We start from the raw sequence: 18,918 nt of genomic DNA on the forward strand, positions 1-18,918 counted from the left end.
CAATTTTTTTTAAAAGGCATCCGTTAGTCTTGCGAGACCATGGATCTGCGCCTGGAAAGTCTTCACTCTCCAGGGCGCAGGCCTGGGCAAGGTTGTATGGAAGACCAGCAGTTGCCCTTGCTGCAAGTCTCCCCTCTCCACAACACCAATGTTGTCCAAGGGAAGGGCATTAGGACCCATACAGCTTGGCACCGGTGTCATCGCAGAGCACTGTGTGATTAAGTGCCTTGCTCAAGGACACAACACGTTCCCTCGGCTGGGGCTCAAACTCACGACCTTCAGGTCGCTAGTCCAATGTCTTAACCATTTGGCCACGTGCCCACTCGGGACAATTTACAATGACCAATTAACCTACCAACTGATACATCTTTGGACTGTGGGAGGAAACCCACACGGTCATGGAGAGAACATACAAACTCCTTACAGGCAGTGGCGGGAATTGAACCCAAATCACCGGTATTGTAAATCGTTGTGCTAACCACTACACCACCGTGTCCCTCACCCCCCAGTCCATGTAATTACCACCCAGCCAGTGAAACACAATCTCATTTACAGACATTTCAATAAAATTTGAGTAATCTTGTATATATATTGGTTGATTAAACATTCTTGGTTATTTAAATGATTCATTATGGGTTATATGTTAAAATACACAAACTGCATACATCATCATGCTACCACATGATATATAAAGTAACCACAAAGTTAGACCTGCATTCCTGGACTGTCATGTCTTCCTTTAAATTAGTTTAATGCTTTGAAGTTACAAAACACAACAGTCTCAACTGAAGCATCAACTCAAAGTTCAAAGTATATTTGTTATCCAAGTATATACAATCTTGAGATTTGTCTCCTGTCCTGTCAACTGTCTATTTTCATCAACAGATACCACCTGATCAGCAGAATTCTTCCAGTAACTTGCATCTTGCTCCAGATTCCAGCATCTGCTCATGTCTCTTGTGAACCCAGTATTTTTTTTTTGCTATTCATTCTTTGACAAGTTATCATTCCTGATTGGGAATTGCCATAGCTTTAGTAACTCTGCCCTTGTAACCACTGTTAGTGACTCTCTCTGAGTAACCATTCCTTTTAAATTAAAAGCTGTCCGTTAGAATTAAAGCCTCACCCTGACCATACCATTCTTTCTGATGACTTGCTCTTCTCATCCCTTTCCTTACGTGTAGCGAACTTCGCCACTCAGTGCACTGCTCTGGCAAATACCAGCTTGTTTAAATCTCCATCCTGTCACAACATCAAAGCTCTTCTGTGTCACTGTAGCCACAGTAGGTTATCCACCTTTAGTAGCTGAGAATCTTATATCTTTAAAAATGTATTTATTTACAGGTACAGTATGGTAACAAGGCCTTTTGACCCAATGAGTATGCACTGCCCAATTGTACCCATGAGACCAATTAACTTACTGACCACAATGAGGCCACACTCAGGTTGGAGGAGCAACACTGTACATTCCATCTGTGTAGCCTCCAACCCGATGGTATGAAGCAACACACATAAAAGTTGCTGGTGAACGCGGCAGGCCAGGCAGCATCTCTAGGAAGAGGTGCAGTCGACGTTTCAGGCCGAGACCCTTCGTCAGGACTAACTGAAGGAAGAGTGAGTAAGGGATTTGAAAGTTGGAGGGGGAGGGGGAGATCCAAAATGACAGGAGAAGACAGGAGGAGGAGGGATGGAGCGAGGAGCTGGACAGGTGATAGGCAAAAGGGATATGAGAGGATCATGGGACAGGAGGTCCGGGAAGAAAGACAGTCGCGGGGGGGCGGGTACCCAGAGGATGGGCAAGGGGTATATTCAGAGGGACAGAGGGAGAAAAAGGAGAGTGAGAGAAAGAATGTGTGTATAAAAATAAGTAACAGATGGGGTACGAGGGGGAGGTGGGGCATTAGCGGAATTTAGAGAAGTCGATGTTCATGCCATCAGGTTGGAGGCTACCCAGACGGAATATAAGGTGTTGTTCCTCCAACCTGAGTGTGGCTTCATCTTTACAGTAGAGGAGGCCGTGGATAGACATGTCAGAATGGGAATGGGATGTGGAATTAAAATGTGTGGCCACTGGGAGATCCTGCTTTCTCTGGCAGACAGAGCGTAGATGTTCAGCAAAGCGGTCTCCCAGTCTGCGTCGGGTCTCGCCAATATATAAAAGGCCACATCGGGAGCACCGGACGCAGTATATCACCCCAGTCGACTCACAGGTGAAGTGTTGCCTCACCTGGAAGGACTGTTTGGGGCCCTGAATGGTGGTAAGGGAGGAAGTGTAAGGGCATGTGCAGCACTTGTTCCGCTTACACGGATAAGTGCCAGGAGGGAGATCAGTGGGGAGGGATGGTGGGGACGAATGGACAAGGGAGTTGCGTAGGGAGCAATCCCTGCGGAATGCAGAGAGAGGGGGGGAGGGAAAGATGTGCTTAGTGGTGGGATCCCGTTGGAGGTGGCAATCTGTTGCTTGAATTTCCAGCATCTGCAGAATCCCTGTTGTTTCCCATGGTATGAACATTGATTTCTTGAGTATCTCGTAAATGCTCCCCCTCTCATTCACCGTTTCCCTTTCCTGTTTCTCTCTCTCACCTTATCTCCTTACCTGCCCATCACCTCCCTCTGGTGCTCCTCCCCCTCCCTTTCTTCCATCATATTCTGTCCTCTCCTATCAGATTTCCCCCTTCCCCAGCCCTTTATCTCTTTCACTAACCAAATTCCCAGCTCTTTACTTCACCCCTCCTCCCTCTCCCTGTTCCACCTGTCACCTGCCACCATGTACTACTTCCTCCCCTCCCCCCACATTCTTATTCTGACTTCTTCCCCCTTCCTGTCCAGTCCTGATGAAGGGTCTCAGCCCAAAACCTAGATGGTTTACTCCTTTCCATAGATGCTGCCTCGCCTATTGAGTTCCTCCAGCATTTTGCAGGTGTAACTTACCAACCTGTATGTCTTTCGAATTTGGGAGGAAACTGGAACACCTGGAGAAAACCCACAAGGTCACGGGGAATCTTATAGAGAGTGGCGGAACAGAGCCTAGGTGTCTGGCACAGTATTTGCATTTATGCTACCGTGCCACCGCTAATCTTCCTTTAGGTACAACCACCAGGTTCAGGAATAGTTATTACCTCCCAACCATCAGGCTCATGAAACATAGGTTCACTCAACTTCACTTGCTCCATCATTGAAACGTTCCCACACAACCAATGGACTCACTTTCAAGGACTCTTCATTTCATGTTCTCCATATTTATTGCTTATTTATTTATTATTATTTCTTCTTTTTTTTCCTGTTTGCACACTTTTTCTACACTGTGGTTGAACGCCCTAGTTGGTGCAGTCTTTCATTGATTCTGGATAGTTACTATTCTGTTGATTTATTTATATCCACAAGAAAATGAATCTCAGGATTGTGTTTGGTGACATGTCAATAGACAATAGGTGCAGGAGTAGGCCATTCAGCCCTTCAAGCCAGCACCACCATTCACTGTGATCATGGCTGATCATCCACAATCAGTATCCTTTTCCTGCCTTCTCCCAATATCCCTTCACTCCGCTATCTTTAAGAGCTCTATCTAACTCTTTTTTGGAAGAATCCAGAGAATTGGCCTCCACTGCCTTCTGAGGCAGAGCATTCCACAGAACCACAACCCTCTGTGTGAAAAAGTTTTTCCTCAACTCCGTTCTAAATTGTCTACCCCTTACTCTTAAACTGTGGCCTCTGGTTCTGGACTCCCCCAACATCGGGAACATGTTTCCTGCCTCTAGCGTGTCCAATCCCTTAATAATCTTATGTGTTTCAGTCAGATCCCCTCTCATCCTTCTAAATTCCAGTGTATACAACCCCAGTCGCTCCAATCTTTCAACATATGACAGTCCCGCCATCCTGGGAATTAACCTCATGAACCTACCCTGCACTCCCTCAATAGCTAGAATGTCCTTCCTTAAATTTGGAGACCAAAACTGTACACAAAATTCCAGGTGTGGTCTAACCAGGGCCCTGTACAACTGCAGGAGGACCTCTTTGCTCCTATACTCAATTCCCCTTGTTATAAAGGCCAGCATGCCATTAGCTTTCTTCATTGCTTGCTGTACCTGCATGCTTACTTTTAGTGACTGATGAACAAGGACACCTAGATCTCGTTGTACTTCCCCTTTTCCTAACTTGACACCATTCAGATAGTAATCTGCCTTCCTGTTCTTGCCACCAAAGTGGATAACCTCACATTTATCCACATTAAACTGCATTTGCCATGCATCTGCCCACTCACCCAACCTGTCCAAGTCACCCTGCATTCTCATAACATCCTCCTCACAATTCACAATGTCTGTATTATCAATGTCTGTACTTTGATAATAAATTTACATTGCACTTTGAACTTTTTGGTAATTTTACAATTACTCTAGCAAAACAAGAGTGTAACCTTGCTGAACGGATGGTTCATTGGTTCTATTTAATATCAGGGAATCTATACACTATACAACCTCAAATTCTTACTCTCCACAGACATTCTCGAAACAGAAGAAAAAAATCCCAAAGAATGAATGACAGAAAATAATGTAAGAACCCCAAGCCCCCTACCCCCGACGCACAAGCTGCGTCAGCCCTCCCCCACCCCCACCTATTCCAGCATAAAGCATCAGCATTTCCACCACTCACCATGCAAGCAACAGCAAAGCCCCTAACAGAGACCACAGTCTACAGTCCATCGAAAACTAACTGTTCACTCAAACGTGTTGACGTCCCTCAGGTTCTCGCTGTCACTAACAAGGGAGAGGCAGATATCGCTGCTTCCACGGAGACAGGGGAGACAAGCAGTCATATAATTTGCCTAACTCTGCAGTCTGTCAGAAGCGCTAGACATTTGGTCAATTATTATTCAGCCATTTTATTTCAAAACATCAGTAGGGTTTATAATAGTCATAGTCATACTTTATTGATCCCGAAGGAAATTGGTTTTCATTACAGTTGCACCATAAATAATTAAATAGTAATAAAACCATAAATAATTAAATAGTAATATGTAAATTATGCCAGGAAGTAAGTCCAGGACCAGCCTATTGGCTCAGGGTGTCTGACCCTCCAAGGGAGGAGTTGTAAAGTTTGATGGCCACAGGCAGGAATGACTTCCTATGACGCTCTGTGTTGCCCTTATTTAATGAAATGTAGTTTGGTTTCAAATATAGGCATCCGTTAGTCTCATGAGACCATGGATTTGCGCCTTGGAAGGTTTCCAGGGCGCAGACCTGGGCAAAGTTGTATGGAAGACCGGCAGTTGCCCATGCTGCAAGTCTCCCCTCTCCACGCCACCGATGTTGTCCAAGGGAAGGGCATTAGGACCCATACAGCTTGGCACCGGTGTCGTCGCAGAGCAATGTGTGGTTAAGTGCCTTGCTCGAGGACACACACACTGCCTCAGCCAAGGCTCGAACTAGTGACCTTCAAATCACTAGACGAACGCCTTAACCACTTGGCCACGCGCCAGCACAAATAGTAATGTTATGAATGGCACAGTTATGCAGCTGGTAGAGCCATTACCACCTCCCACCTCCAATCTATCCACTTACCCCCTCACCTGGTCTCACCTATCACCTGCCACCTTCTAGTCCTTCCCCTCCAGAGTATGTAGTATACACTCTGATATACTATTATCAGAGTGTTTAAATTCTCTGATATTAGCATTGCTCTGGTTTCTTCCCTCTTCCTTTGCAGTCCTGATGAAGGGCCTCAGCCAGTAACGTCAACTACAAATGAGATTCTGGAAATCCAAGCAACACACACACAAAGTGCTGGAGGAACTCAACAGGCCAGGCAGCATCTACGGAAAAGAGTACAGTCAACATTTCGGGCCGAGACCCTTCGGCAGTCCTGCTGAATTCCCCCCGGCACTTTGTGTGCGTTGCTCTGGATCTCCAGCAACTGCACAATCTCTCCTGTTAGTGAAGCCACCACCTCAAAAGTGCCAAAGATCCCAGTTCGCGCCTTGACTTGGATGATGTCTGTGTGGAGTTTGCACGTTTTTGCATCGGGTTTCTTCCAAGAGCACCAGATTTTCCCACACATCCCAAAGATGTGCATGTTGGTATATTAACTGGCTATTGCAAATTACCCCTTGTATGTAGGTGAGTGGTGAAATCAGGGGAAAAGAGGGAGATTGATGAGAAAATGGCAGGGGGAGGAGTTTTGGCATGGACTAGATGGGCTGAAGGGCCTGTTTCTGTTCTGTACTTTCCTATGACTTTAATAAAATAATGGGATTAAGGATGGATAGTGGGATACAGGCAGGTAGGATTGGTGTAACTGGACGTTATAATCGGCATGGACGGTATGGTGTGATGGCTCCATTTCTATACCGTATGATTCAATGATTTCTTTTGGTCTGATCACTCTTGCACTGTACCTGGAAGGAAGATCACTCTGAGCCTTTTGCAGCTAAGGGATATGATGGCTTGGAAACTTGCCAAGTCCTTAGTAACACAATACTGCACAGAGTCTTTCAGTATATTCAAGATGGAGGCTGAGAGATATTTAAACACAGGGAAATGAAGGGGTCTGGTTAGAGAGATGAAAGAAGTTCAAAATAAATTTATTATCAAAGTACATATATGTCACCATATAAAACCTGAGATTCATTTTCTTGTGGGCATACTCAACAAATCCATAGAATAATAACCATAAGAGAACCAATGAAAGATCACCCAACTAGGGCATTCAGCCCATGTGCAAATTACTACAAACTGTGCAAATACAAAGAAAGAAATAATAATAAATAAATAAGCAATAAATATCAAGAACATGAGATGAAGAGTCCTTGAAAGTGTGTCCATAGGTTGTGGGCACATTTCAATGATGGGCGTGTGAAGTTATCCCCTTTGGTTCAAGAACCTTACGGTTGAGGGGTAATAACTGTTCCTGAACCTGGTGGTGTGAGTCTTGAGGATCCTGTACCTTCTTTCTGATGGCAGCAGTGAGAAGAGAGCATGTCCTGGGTGGTGGGAACGGTGATGATGGATTCTGCTTTCTGGTGAGAGCATTTCATGTAGATGGGCTCAATGGTGGGGAGGGCTTTACCCGTGATGGACTGGGCTGTATCCATTACTTTTTACAGGACCTTCCATTCAAGGGCAGTAAAGTGCAGATTGGATGAACCTTGATCTTATTGAATGGTGGAGCAGATTTGGGGGCCTACTTTTGTTTCTGTCTTTCATGTTCTTAGCTAGCTGATGGATGTACTCTGCTATATATGGACTGGGGAGGGAATCCAGGTTGTATCAGATTCAACTGCTCTACATGGACATCATGTGCACAGTCCATCAGTCCATATTAAAAAGTTGAAAACAGAAAGCTTCTTGAAGTGAGGGTCTCTCCCCTCCCCCCAAACCACCGTCCAGAGGTTGTCCAGACTTGGCCTGAAACAAAGTCTGAAACAGGCACACCCACCACCGGAGGCTCCACACCTCTGTCCATCTTGGCCTTTGCAGTTTCCTCCATCTCCACCCACTGAAGAAAGTGGCTGACCAATAGCCTAGGCTCCCATTTCCCAGTCAGAGGCCTCTGCTGGAGGAACTCGGTGGGTCAGGCCGCACCCATGGAGGTGAAGGATTTGGGCTATGACCTTGCCAAAGGCAGCAATCATACTCTAGACGTGAGAACATTATGGGAGGGAGAGATGCTTTGAACATTGTTTTGCTCTGGGCCCAGGTATCAGAGCGATTAACTACTACGGCTCGTTGCTCATGAACTCAGCTGAGGTGGAACTGGCTGCAATTGACAGTGACAAAGCCCTGCTGGTGGAGTTCAAACATGATGGGAAGCTGCAGGAAAAGGATGGTGTGCTCATACAGGTAAATCCTCATTATATTTCCTCCACGCTAACCATCATTTTGTAGAACGTTACAGCAGAGTCCAGGGAAGGGTAGCACCTCTGGTGAAGGGGCTTGTCGTGTCCATTCTGGGGCAGCTCACTCACCTTTGGTTCCCACCGCACACTCAGTTCCCACCTGTGGCTCCAAGTAGCTGTTTGCATACGACAGCGGTCTCACCCCGGTACACTCCTTCGACAGGAGGGCTAAACCGAGTGAGGATAGCTGGTGGGAATTTTACCCGGGTGAGATAAGGACACGTCTGTCCTAGCATGCGAAGTCGGCTCTGGCGGACTGGGCAGACGAGATCTACAGTCACGCATGTGCGTTTGCCATTACGAGAATCCACCCTAACATCCAGGGCACCCTTTAGGATGGGATTCCCAGCCGGGCGTCCACAGGCCCCTTGGATAATGGTAGGGGGCTGTGACATTAAACAGGCTGGGAACCCCTGATTTAGGAGAATATTATACTCAATCCAGTGATCACTCTACACTACTACTACTGATTTATTATAGTCACATGTGCTAAGAGACAGTGAAGAATTTAGTTTTTCATGACATATTGTTTTTCCTCCCCGTGTTTGGCATATCAGGCAGAAACCTTAAACACAAAATACTCTGCAGATGCTGGGGTCAAAGCAACACTCACAACACGCTGGAGGAACTCAGCAGGTCGGGCAGCATCCGTGGAAACGTTGACTGATTGTTTCCATGGATGCTACCCGACCTTCTGAGTTCCTCCAGTGTGTTGTGAGGCAGAAACCTTGCCATTTCTTTAGAATTTGTCTGTTTCACAAGGAAGAGCCAGCACAGATGGAATTCATGCAAGGAGCCGGCCGGATTCGAACCCGGGACCTCTTGCTCTGAAGTCCGGTGCCAATGCCACTACACCACTTAACATAGAAATCCATGTATGTAGTAGTTATCCAAAGGTGTGCTGTTTGCTTGCTTGTGCAGCCAGGCTAGTCTTCTTGCTACACACCCGGAACTGACTGTTCTTGTTCCTTGCCCCTCAGTTTGTTCTCCTCTACACAACGCTTGGTGGGCAGCGCAGACTCAGAATTCATAATGTTGCTCTCAACTGCTCCGGCCGGCTGGTTGATACCTTCAGGACGTCCCAGGCTGAAACCCTGTTGAACTACTTCGCCAAGACCGGTGAGTAGAGCACGGCAGCTGACTGAGGTGAGCAGGACTGCCCAGGGTTCCAGAAGCCGAGGGTGATTTGGGGCACGTGATGTGGGACCTCATGCCTGGCTGTCACTTTGCGGAAGGCCCCAGGAAAGATGGGGTAGTGCAGGAGAGGGCGCAGAAGAGATTCATCATGATGTTGCTTGGCTTATTGAGTTACACTTATGAGGAGAAACTGGAAGGGCTGGGTGTAACAGTAATGTAGTGGCTGGTGTAATGCTTTACATTGCCAGCCATCTAGGTTCAATTCCTGCCGCTGTTGGTAAGGATGTTCTCCCTGTGACCCATGTGGGTTTCCTCCCACATTCCAAATATGTACGAAAATGCTTCTGGGATTGAACGGCTTATCACATGAGCAACGTTTGGCTCTGGGTCGGTACTCATTGGAATTTGGAAGAATGAAAAGGGAACCTCATTGAAACCCATCGAATGTTGAAAGGCTTTGATAGAGTGTACGTTGAGAGGATGTTTCCTTTGGTGGGGGAGTATAAGAGCGGAGGGCACAGTCTCAGAATAGAGCGACGTCCATTTAGAATGGAGATGAGGAGGAATTTGTTTAGCCAGAGAATGGCTGGGAGGGCAGGGTTATGATTATGTGAAGAATAAATGAAGTGACTCCCCTGGCCCCTGGTCTTTACCAATTAACATCATCATAGGGGGTGGGGGAGGGATTTGGGAAGGAAATGATTGCAGCTGAAGCATAGGGAGCTGATATATGATATGATAAGCATGGCTGATATGCCAGTCAGTCTGTAGTCTTTAGAAAGTTACCAATCTAGCGAGGGTAAAAGAGATTAGTGTGAGTGGCTATAATGAGCAGTGGAGATTTGAATTAATTTGAGTTGACTTTATTTCTTATATCCTTCACATACATGAGAAGTAAAAATCTTTGTTACGTCTCCGTCTAAATGTGCAAATGATAGTAATTTGTAATAAGTGGTATGTACAACAGGACAGTCAATATAGCAAAGAAATACAATTGTGTCAGCGTGAAATAATCAGTCTGATGGCCTGGTGGAAGAAGCTGTCCCGGATCCTGTTGGTCCTGGCTTTTATGCAGCGGTACCACTTCCCAGATGGTAGCAGCTGGAACAGTTTGTGGTTGGGGTGACTCGGGTCCCCAATGATCCTTCGGGCCCTTTTTACACACCTGTCTTTGTAACTGTCCTGAATAGTGAGAAGTTCACATCTACAGATGCGCTGGGCTGTCCACACCACTCTCTGCAGAGTCTTGCGATTGAGGGAGGTACAGTTCCCATACCAGGCAGTGATGCAGCCAGTCAGGATGCTCCCAATTGTGCCCCTGCAGAAAGTCCTTAGGATTTGGGAACTCCTGCGGAACTTCCTCAACAGTCTGATGTTGTGGGCTGAAGGGCCAATTCAACCCTGAGATGCTCCACACTGGTGCGTTCCTCGTGTACGTGACATCCATTAGGATCAGAGCTTCCCAACCTCTTGTATGCCGTGGACCAACTCCATAAAGCGAGGGGACCATGGACTCCAGGTTGGGAAGATCTCAGATGCAAAATTCTGCTGGTACTGGAGATCTTGAGCACGTGGTCGGCTAGGATTAAATCGGGGGTTTGCTGGGCAATGCGGCTCGAAGGGCTGGAAGGGCCTATTCCATGCTGGATCTCAATATATCAATTTTAAAAAATGCTGGATGTTTTGGGCCGAGACCCCTCATTAGGACTGGAGAAGGAGGAGGCAGAAGCCAGAATAAGAAGGTGGAGGAAGGGTGGCTGGGGGAGGGGGGAAGAGTATAAACTGGCAGCAGAAAGGTGAGACCAGGTGAGGGGGATGGTGGGTGGGTAGGAGAGGGGGTGCTGATGTGAGAGGGTGGGAGGGGAGGGGTAAAAGTAAAGGGCTGAAGAAGGAGGAGAGGACAATGTAATAAAGGGAAGGAGGCGGGAAACCCTGAATGTTTATTTCCCTCCTCAGATGCTATCTGACCTGCTGAGTTCCTTCAGCACTTTGTGTGTGTTGCACTGGGGCGATCTGCTTGTTTAATCTAGGGACCTTCCAAGCATCCCCCCCCCCCCCCCCCACTGCCAACCACAAGACTTCTCAGGCGAGTCACAGCTGTAACAAGAGGCTAACGCATCTGGCCTACTTTAACCTACAGGCCAGCAACTTCAGGGCAGACAAGATAACCCCAATGGAATTTCACTCTCCCACCATGAACCCAGGGAAAGCTGACAGCTCTCCAGACTTTGCCGAGACCCTGGGACGATCACTAATTACACACCCTTCTCCCCTTTGCAAGTCCAGTTTATTGTCATAGGCTTACATACACAGAGCATAAAAGCCATGAAAATTAGCTCTCCATTCCGGGTGCTAGTGGCTGCTGGTTCGCAGGGATGTTTCAAGTCAAGTCAAGTCAAGTCACTTTTTATTGTCATTTCAACCATAACTGCTGGTACAGAACATAGTAAAAATGAGACGTTTTCCAGGACCATGGTGCTACATGAAACAATACAAAAACTACACTGAACTACGTAAGAAAAAACACGAAAGCTACACTAGACTACAGACCTATCCAGGACTGCATAAAGTGCAGGCACTACAATAAATAATAAACAAGACAATAGACACAGTAGAGGGCAGTAGGTTGGTGTCAGTCCAGGCTCTGGGTATTGAGGAGTCTGATGGCTTGGGGGAAGAAACTGTCACATAGTCTGGTCGTGAGAGCCCAAATGCTTCGGTGCCTTTATCCAGATGGCAGGAGGGAGAAGAGTTTATATGAGGGGTATGTGTGGTCCTTCATAATGCTGTTTGCTTTACGGATGCAGCGTGTGGTGTAAATGTCTGTGATGGCGGGAGGAGAAACCCCGATGATCTTCTCAGCTGACCTCACTATCTTGCGATCCGAGATGGTGCAATTTCCGAACCAGGCAGTGATGCAGCTGCTCAGGATGCTCTCAATACAACCTCTGTAGAATGTGGAGAGGATGGGGGTGGGAGATGGACTTTTTTCAGCCTTCGCAGAAAGTAGAGACGCTGCTGGGCTTTCTTTGCTATGGAGCTGGTGTTGAGGGACCAGGTGAGGTTCTCCGCCAGGTGAACACCAAGAAATTTGGTGTTCTTAGCGATCTCTACGGAGGAGTCGTCGACGTTCAGCGGAGAGTGGTCGCTCTGTGTCCTCCTGAAGTCAACGACCATCTCCTTTGTTTAGGTTCTCTCTGGGAATGGGCTGAGCAGTGAAAGGTACGAGGATTCAGGAGAACTCCCATCATTTCCCTCATTCCCTTATGGCTCCAGGAACACAGAGGTATAGATCCTAAAGGCTAAGAGAGCAATCTGTCCCTCCATTTGGTGAGGTCAGGGCTGATCCTATGCCCCTCTGTTCTCCTGTCTAGTTCCAAAGGCCTTTGAGTCTCCTCTGTGCCCTGAAATCTACAGGTCTCTGTAGTGAATATCAGCATCTAGGGAGCCAGTTGGAACGAGAAGGGTAGAGAAAAGTCAGTGCAGGGGAGCCTCGGAGTTCGTCCACCTAAACTGAGAGTGAGGTTGAATCGATCTAAGTGCCGGGCCAATTTGTAAAGATTGGGTATGGGTTGAAATGAGACAGCAGGGTCCAGGCCCCGAGTGTATCAGCGAGACAGGGCCCGGGTCCTAGTATGGGGGACAACTTGATGTTTGGATAATTTAAATGCCGGGCCAAATGGACTGAAAAGGCAGGGTGTCAGGACTGGGGGTCAGGCTGGTTGTGCTCGTCGTTCTGCGACACTTACTCTGCTATCTGCTTGCTTTCATTGTTTGCGGGATTTGTGATATTTTTCCTCTCTCTCTGTGCATTGGGTGTTGGTCTTTTTTTAAAAATTGGGTTCTTTTGGATTTCTTGTTTTCTGGCTGCCTGTAAGCAGACAAATCTCAAGTGGAGCTTTACAATGCACTGTGATGAAATGCAGTCTTAAGTGTGCTACATCCTTCTAACAGTGTCACAGAGTGTCTGTAACTGAAGATTAGTCATCCCATGAGTTACAGACAAAACTACGTGCGTTTATTTTCATTTACTTTATTACTTATCGAAGAATTGTTTGGCCGGACAAACCCACTGGGACTACTACTTCTTGTGGCTGGCATTTCCACAAGCAGATGTAACACTCAATCAGTGTGATGTCTCTTTTATCGGCAGCTTACCACAGTATGCTTGGTCGTTCCACGAAAATGGTGCGGGACGAGCTGGTGAGCCGCGTCACTCGGATGTTGGCCTGTTACCGAAGGCACTGTGCCCAAACTTCGGCCCACGGAGGCCAGGTGAGACCCGGAGCCCTGCCATCTGATACTTGCACTCGGCGTGACTCGGCAAGAGGACCTATTAAAGCTTGCAGTGGGGATCTGGACCAACTGGAAAAATGGGCTGATAGATGGCAGATGGAGTTTAATGCAGACAAGTGTGAGGTGTTGCACTTTGAGAGGACAAATCAGGTAGATTTACACGGTGAACAGTCAAGCATTGAGGAATGGAGGGATCCGGGCATATAGATCCATAATTTCATAAAAATGCCATCCTTTGCCCTTGCTGTTGGAAGGGTCAGTTGATCGGTAATTGGGATCCAAGTTCATTGGTCATTGAACCTGAAATGGAGTTATTGGCTTGGGTTCTTCATATCAGGAGTCCATAATCTCCTACGTGCATTGCATGGTTCAGTTCTGGTTACTTCATTATAGGAAGAATTTAGAGGCATTAGAGATGGCGCTGAGGAGATTTACTAGGATGCTGCTTCGATTAGAGAGCACGTCTTAAGAGGGTGGGTTGATTGAGCTGGGGCGAAGGAGGATGAGAGGCAACGATAGAGGTTTACAAGATGTTTAGAGGTATAGAACGAGTGGAGAGCTAGAGACTTTTTCCCTGGTGGAAATGGCCAATATGAGGGGACATAATTTTAAGATGATTGGAGGAAAGTATGGGAGAGATTTTTTTTCATACAGAGATTAGTGATTGTGTGGAACATGCTGCCGGGGTGGTGGTACAGATAAATTAAGAGACTCTTAGAGAGACAAAAGGATGAAAAAAAAAACGGAGGGCTATGTGGGAGGGAAAGGTTAGATCAAGGGTTCCCAACCTGGAGTCCATGTTTAATGGTATTGGTCCATGGCATATAAAAGGCTGGGAACCCCTGGGTTAGATTGATCTTTGAGTGGGTTAAATGCTTGGCACAATATCATGGGCCAAAAAGCCTGTACTGTGCTCTGCTGTTCTGTGTTCTATAGGGTACAGGCTGTTGTGTGTCTGTTGCTCAGAGATTACACAGAGTTTAGAAATCAAGGTGTGTGTTCTGAACTGGCCTTGATCACCTCTCCCCTTCCTCGAGTAAATCATACTCTGGGCATTCCTTTCTCTACTGGGAGCAAGAGTCCCAGTTAAGCGGGTTTGACTACTTTGAAAGGATGGTTGTTGGGAGGAAGAATATAAGCTGTAGCTAAGAGGCAGGGAGCCGAAGGCAAGCACAATCTCAACCCAGGTTTACCCTGGACTTAACCCTGTAATGCCTGACGTGAATGCTTGATCTTGGCCTTCCTCCCGGGGGAGAAATGGCTAACCGGAGAGGGCATAACCTTAAAGTATTTGGGGAAAAGTACAGGGGGAGATATTAGAGGTAGTTTTTTTTCACTCGGAGTGCTGGGTGCATGGTGTCAGGGGTGATGGCAGAGGCAGATATATTAAGGACGTTTAAGAGTCTCAGGCACATGGATGAAAGAAAAAATGAGGGGCTCTGTGAGAGAGAAGGGTCAGATTGATTTTGGAATGGGTTAAAGGGCTGGCATCGCATTGTGGGCCGAAAGGACTGCACTGTTCTGTGTTCTATGACTCTGATACTTTGAAGAGGAGAAGTTTAACTGCGTAAGAGTTGAAAAGGAGACCTGGGTCCCTCAGCCTAGAGGTCGGGGTAATTGAAAGCAACTGAACTAATGCTGATGCCTTACTCCCAATAGATGGTGATGCCACAATTCCTAAAAGTCCTGCCTTTGTATTTGAATTGTCTGCGGAAGAGTAAAGTTCTCCTGGCAGGGCCAGATTCCTCCATCGATGAGAGGGTCTACCTCAGGCACATGGTTATGTCTATGGATATCGCAGAAACCAATGCCTTCTTCTACCCTCGTCTTTTGCCAGTAGTAAGTATTCCGGCTGTTGTCATGAACCCTGGCTGCCTTGAACAGTGCCTCCCACAGCGACACTGGTGGTGTTCAGATTTATTTATCACGTGGACATCGAAACATACAGTGAAATGCGTCACAGACATGGGAAAATCTGCAGGTTCTGGAAATCCAAAGCAACACACAAGAAGTGCTGGAGGAACTGAGCAGGCCAGGCAGCATCTATCGAAAAGAGTAAACAGTTGACGTTTTGGGCTGGGACCCCTCTTCAGGATTCAGTCTGAAATGTTGAGTGTTTAGTCTTTTCCATAGATGCTGCCTGACCTGCTAAGTTCCTCTAGCATGCTGTGTGAAATACGTTGTTTGCGTTAACATCCAACACACCTAGGGATCCGCTGGAGGCAGCGTGCAGTAGTCCCCACACAGTTTGCCCGTGTTGTACGTCCATAGTTCTCAGCAAGTCACATCAAAATAAAACAATCAACAAAACAGGCCCCTTTCCCGCCCACACACAGAGATAGTCCTCCATTCTCCAGGCTTCAGTCTTCTGAGATTCACCACCCACTGAATGAAGGCTTTCCTTCTTACCCACAACCGTTCCCGAGACACACTTCCCGCCCCAACCCCAGTTCTATATACCTCTACTGAGGTATCTCCTCTGACCCGAAACTCCGACAAACCCCGTCAGAATGGTGCCTGCTTCAATGAGGGGGTGTGGTGCACCTGCCCGTGACCGTCGTGTCCACTGACTCAGAACCTCTCCTGCAACAGAGCTGCAGAAGTTAATCACGTCTGTGGATGTGGGAAAGCAGAGGGACCCTTCCTATCTGGTTTGCAGTTTGAGAATCAGGTGGGAGAGGGTATTGATGGGAGAAACGATTGATATGAACAGCATGGGGTTATATTAAGTTGGTGGGTTGTCCTTAATACAAATACACATAGATACACACACTAACTCATGTACAAGCCCATAATAATAATAAAAAATACTTTATCAATCCCTAGTGGGAAATTCTTTCGTTACAGCAGCAACATTTAAAAACACGCTTGGCAGTGTGCAGACTTAACTAATAATAAAATGCAGAATGATAATAATAATGTACCACTGTTCAATAATTGGCAATAATACTATATGAAATAATAAAGCAGAGACTATATACTATGATGTACACATGCATGCATACACGCATGACATGCACACATATGCACATACAGATACATGCACTGTTCAAGGCATACACATGTGTTCTCCCTTCCCCCTCCCCTCTCTCCCCTCCCCCTCCCCTCCCCTCTCTCCCCTCCCCCTCCCCTCCCCTCTCTCCCCTCCCCCTCCCCTCCCCCTTCCCCTCTCCCCTTCCCCCTCCTTCCTTCCCCTCTCTCCCCCTCCTTCCTTCCCCTCTCTCCCCCTCCTTCCTTCCCCTCTCTCCCCCTCCTTCCTTCCCCTCTCTCCCCCTCTCTCCTTCCCCTCTCTCCCTCCCCTCCCCTCCCTCCCTCCTCCCCTCCCCCATCCCTCCCTCCTCCCCCTCCCCATCCTTCACTCCTCCCTTCCCCCTCTCCCTCCCTGAACTGCAGCACGAGCTGGATGGGGGCCAGGCATCCTTGCCACGGGCTGTGCGATGCTCCAACAAGTGGCTGTCAGCCAAGGGCGTTTATCTGCTGGAGGACGGACTGAGCCTGCTCCTGTGGATCGGGATGTACGCGCCCACTGAGTGGATCCAGAATGTCTTCGGGGTGCCCTCCTTCAACGCAGTGGACTGTGGTGTGGTCAGTACTGTCCGTTAGACCAAGTGAATAGAGTTTTGCTCCTCCTTCTCCTCTTGTCCCTGAGCTGCCCCCATATGGTAAACAGAAGTGCAGGAGTAAGCTGACTGTCCCTTCAAGCTCACTCTGCTGTTGGATAAAATAATGACTGATCCAATTTTGCCCTCAACACCCCCTTCATTCACCCTCTCTCCGTACCCTTTTACTTTGTTGTATTTTAAATATCTGAAAGTCTCCATCCAGTTCAACGATGCCACCTCCATGACACTCTGAGTAGACAATTCCAGAGGCACAATGCCCAAGGAAAAATGCCCTCTTAAATGGACAGGCCCTTGCTTTGAAAACGTGGCTTCTTGCTCTATGATCCAACAGGGATTCTCACGCCCGATTCTCAATAATGTCACCTCTTGCTCTTCTATACTTCATACCCCTCTTTATTGTTTAACCCCTTTATCATGATAATCAAGCTGACATACGCTTCTTAAATATCAAGACAAAACAGTACACTACTCTCCAGTTCAAATCCAGCCAGTTCCTTGCATACTTTCAATCTGTGCTGAGTTGAGCGTCGAGCTAGCAACTCAACCTTGTAAAAAAAAGACAAATGGCAAACATTCCGCCCAAGAAGCCACAAGGCATGAAAAGGACTCTCCCGGTAAGACCCAGGAGGTGCTGGCTGTGAGTTTTGATTCATCCAGTGTTAGTGTCTACAGTTTCCTGCCCTTTCTTCCCAACTGTCTTCTGTTAGTTACTGTAACTACTCTTCATCTTGTGCATCTGACCTTTAGTGTGGCTTTCTAGGGTTCATATTTACGTGTTTCTATTTATCTGCTGCTCTGTAACATGGTCTACAGTGTACTGGGGAGAGGTACTGGGGTGAGCACATTGAGGAAACTCTATTCTGGTTTGTACCAGAGAACTGTAACCATGGAAACGGGCCCACCAGCCCACTGAGGCTGTGGCGAACATTAAACACCCATTTACACTAATCAATAAGACCTGGGATTGGAATTAGGCTGTCCGGCCCATGGAGTCTGCTCTGCCATTCCACCATTGGTTGTTTTAGTGTGAAATGGAGCCTGAGGCTGTGGAGCTGCTCTGGGCGTTATGTCTGAGGACTCACTTTTATTCTGAATGCTACTTGCTTACTTACATTTGTGGTTGCCTGTAAGGAGACGACTCTCAAAGTTGTATGATGTATACATACTTTGATAATAAATGTGCTTTGGATTTTAATTTATTATTCCTCTCAACCCCATTCTCCAGCCTTCTCCCTGTAACCTTTGACACCCTTACTAATCAAGAACCTATCAGCTCCCGGTTTAAATATACCCAATCATTTGACCTCCACAGCCAACTGTGGCAATGAATTCTACAAATTCGTTACCCTCCGCTGAACAAATTCCTCCTCTCCTCCCAATAAATCCCTATTTATTCTCTCCTCCCACTAAATTAAGTGCAACCTCAAATTTTCAGTCATCTTTTACTTCAGTTCATGGAACCACTTCCTCCATTCACCTCCTGAACTTGGGATTGGGTAGTTTGTTTAAATTTGGATGATCTTCCTCCTCCTCGTGTCTTCCCCTCCCACTCTTTGCCTCTTCAAGATATAGTGTCCCAGGTCTCTGAACCTTTTGTGGGCGTATTGGTGTTTCAGTGCGGGTTTTGCCCCCTGGGGAGGGGCTCGGACAGAAGGAGGCACTGCATCTTCAGGGAAACATTTGGTTCAGTGAAGCCCCTTGCTCTGTTTCAGGGCTCCCTCCCTGTGCTGGATAACACAGTCTCCCGACAGACCCACGACGTCATCGACAGGATTCGCAAGGAGAGGCTGAGATTCTTGAAGGCGAGTTTTGTTTCCTATTCTAGGATATGGGACCAGAAGTTCGGAGAGGTTACATGGAGGTAGGGGTGGGAACAGGAAATAGGTTGGAGGGAGTAGAACAGTTTAGTGGTTGGGATAGATGAAGGTGAGGATGCAGGTCGGGCTTTGTGGCGTCTCCTAGCATTAGGTA

At 47.2% G+C, this 18,918-nt stretch overlaps 1 protein-coding gene across 1 annotated transcript in view; it reads left to right on the forward strand.

Annotated features, from left to right (window-relative positions):
• The window catches only part of LOC140201859 (protein transport protein Sec24C-like), an 80,314-nt gene that overhangs the window by 56,324 nt on the left and 5,072 nt on the right, over window positions 1-18,918 (forward strand). Inside the window, exons 16-21 of the mRNA XM_072266596.1 lie at window positions 7,693-7,835; window positions 8,872-9,010; window positions 13,182-13,303; window positions 14,984-15,163; window positions 16,718-16,909; window positions 18,660-18,749. Of these exons, the coding sequence (XP_072122697.1) occupies window positions 7,693-7,835; window positions 8,872-9,010; window positions 13,182-13,303; window positions 14,984-15,163; window positions 16,718-16,909; window positions 18,660-18,749 (866 nt within the window). The remainder of the gene's footprint in view (window positions 1-7,692; window positions 7,836-8,871; window positions 9,011-13,181; window positions 13,304-14,983; window positions 15,164-16,717; window positions 16,910-18,659; window positions 18,750-18,918) is intronic.

The sequence above is a fragment of the Mobula birostris genome, chromosome 8 (assembly GCF_030028105.1).
Source record: "Mobula birostris isolate sMobBir1 chromosome 8, sMobBir1.hap1, whole genome shotgun sequence".
Classification (NCBI taxonomy): domain Eukaryota; kingdom Metazoa; phylum Chordata; class Chondrichthyes; order Myliobatiformes; family Myliobatidae; genus Mobula; species Mobula birostris.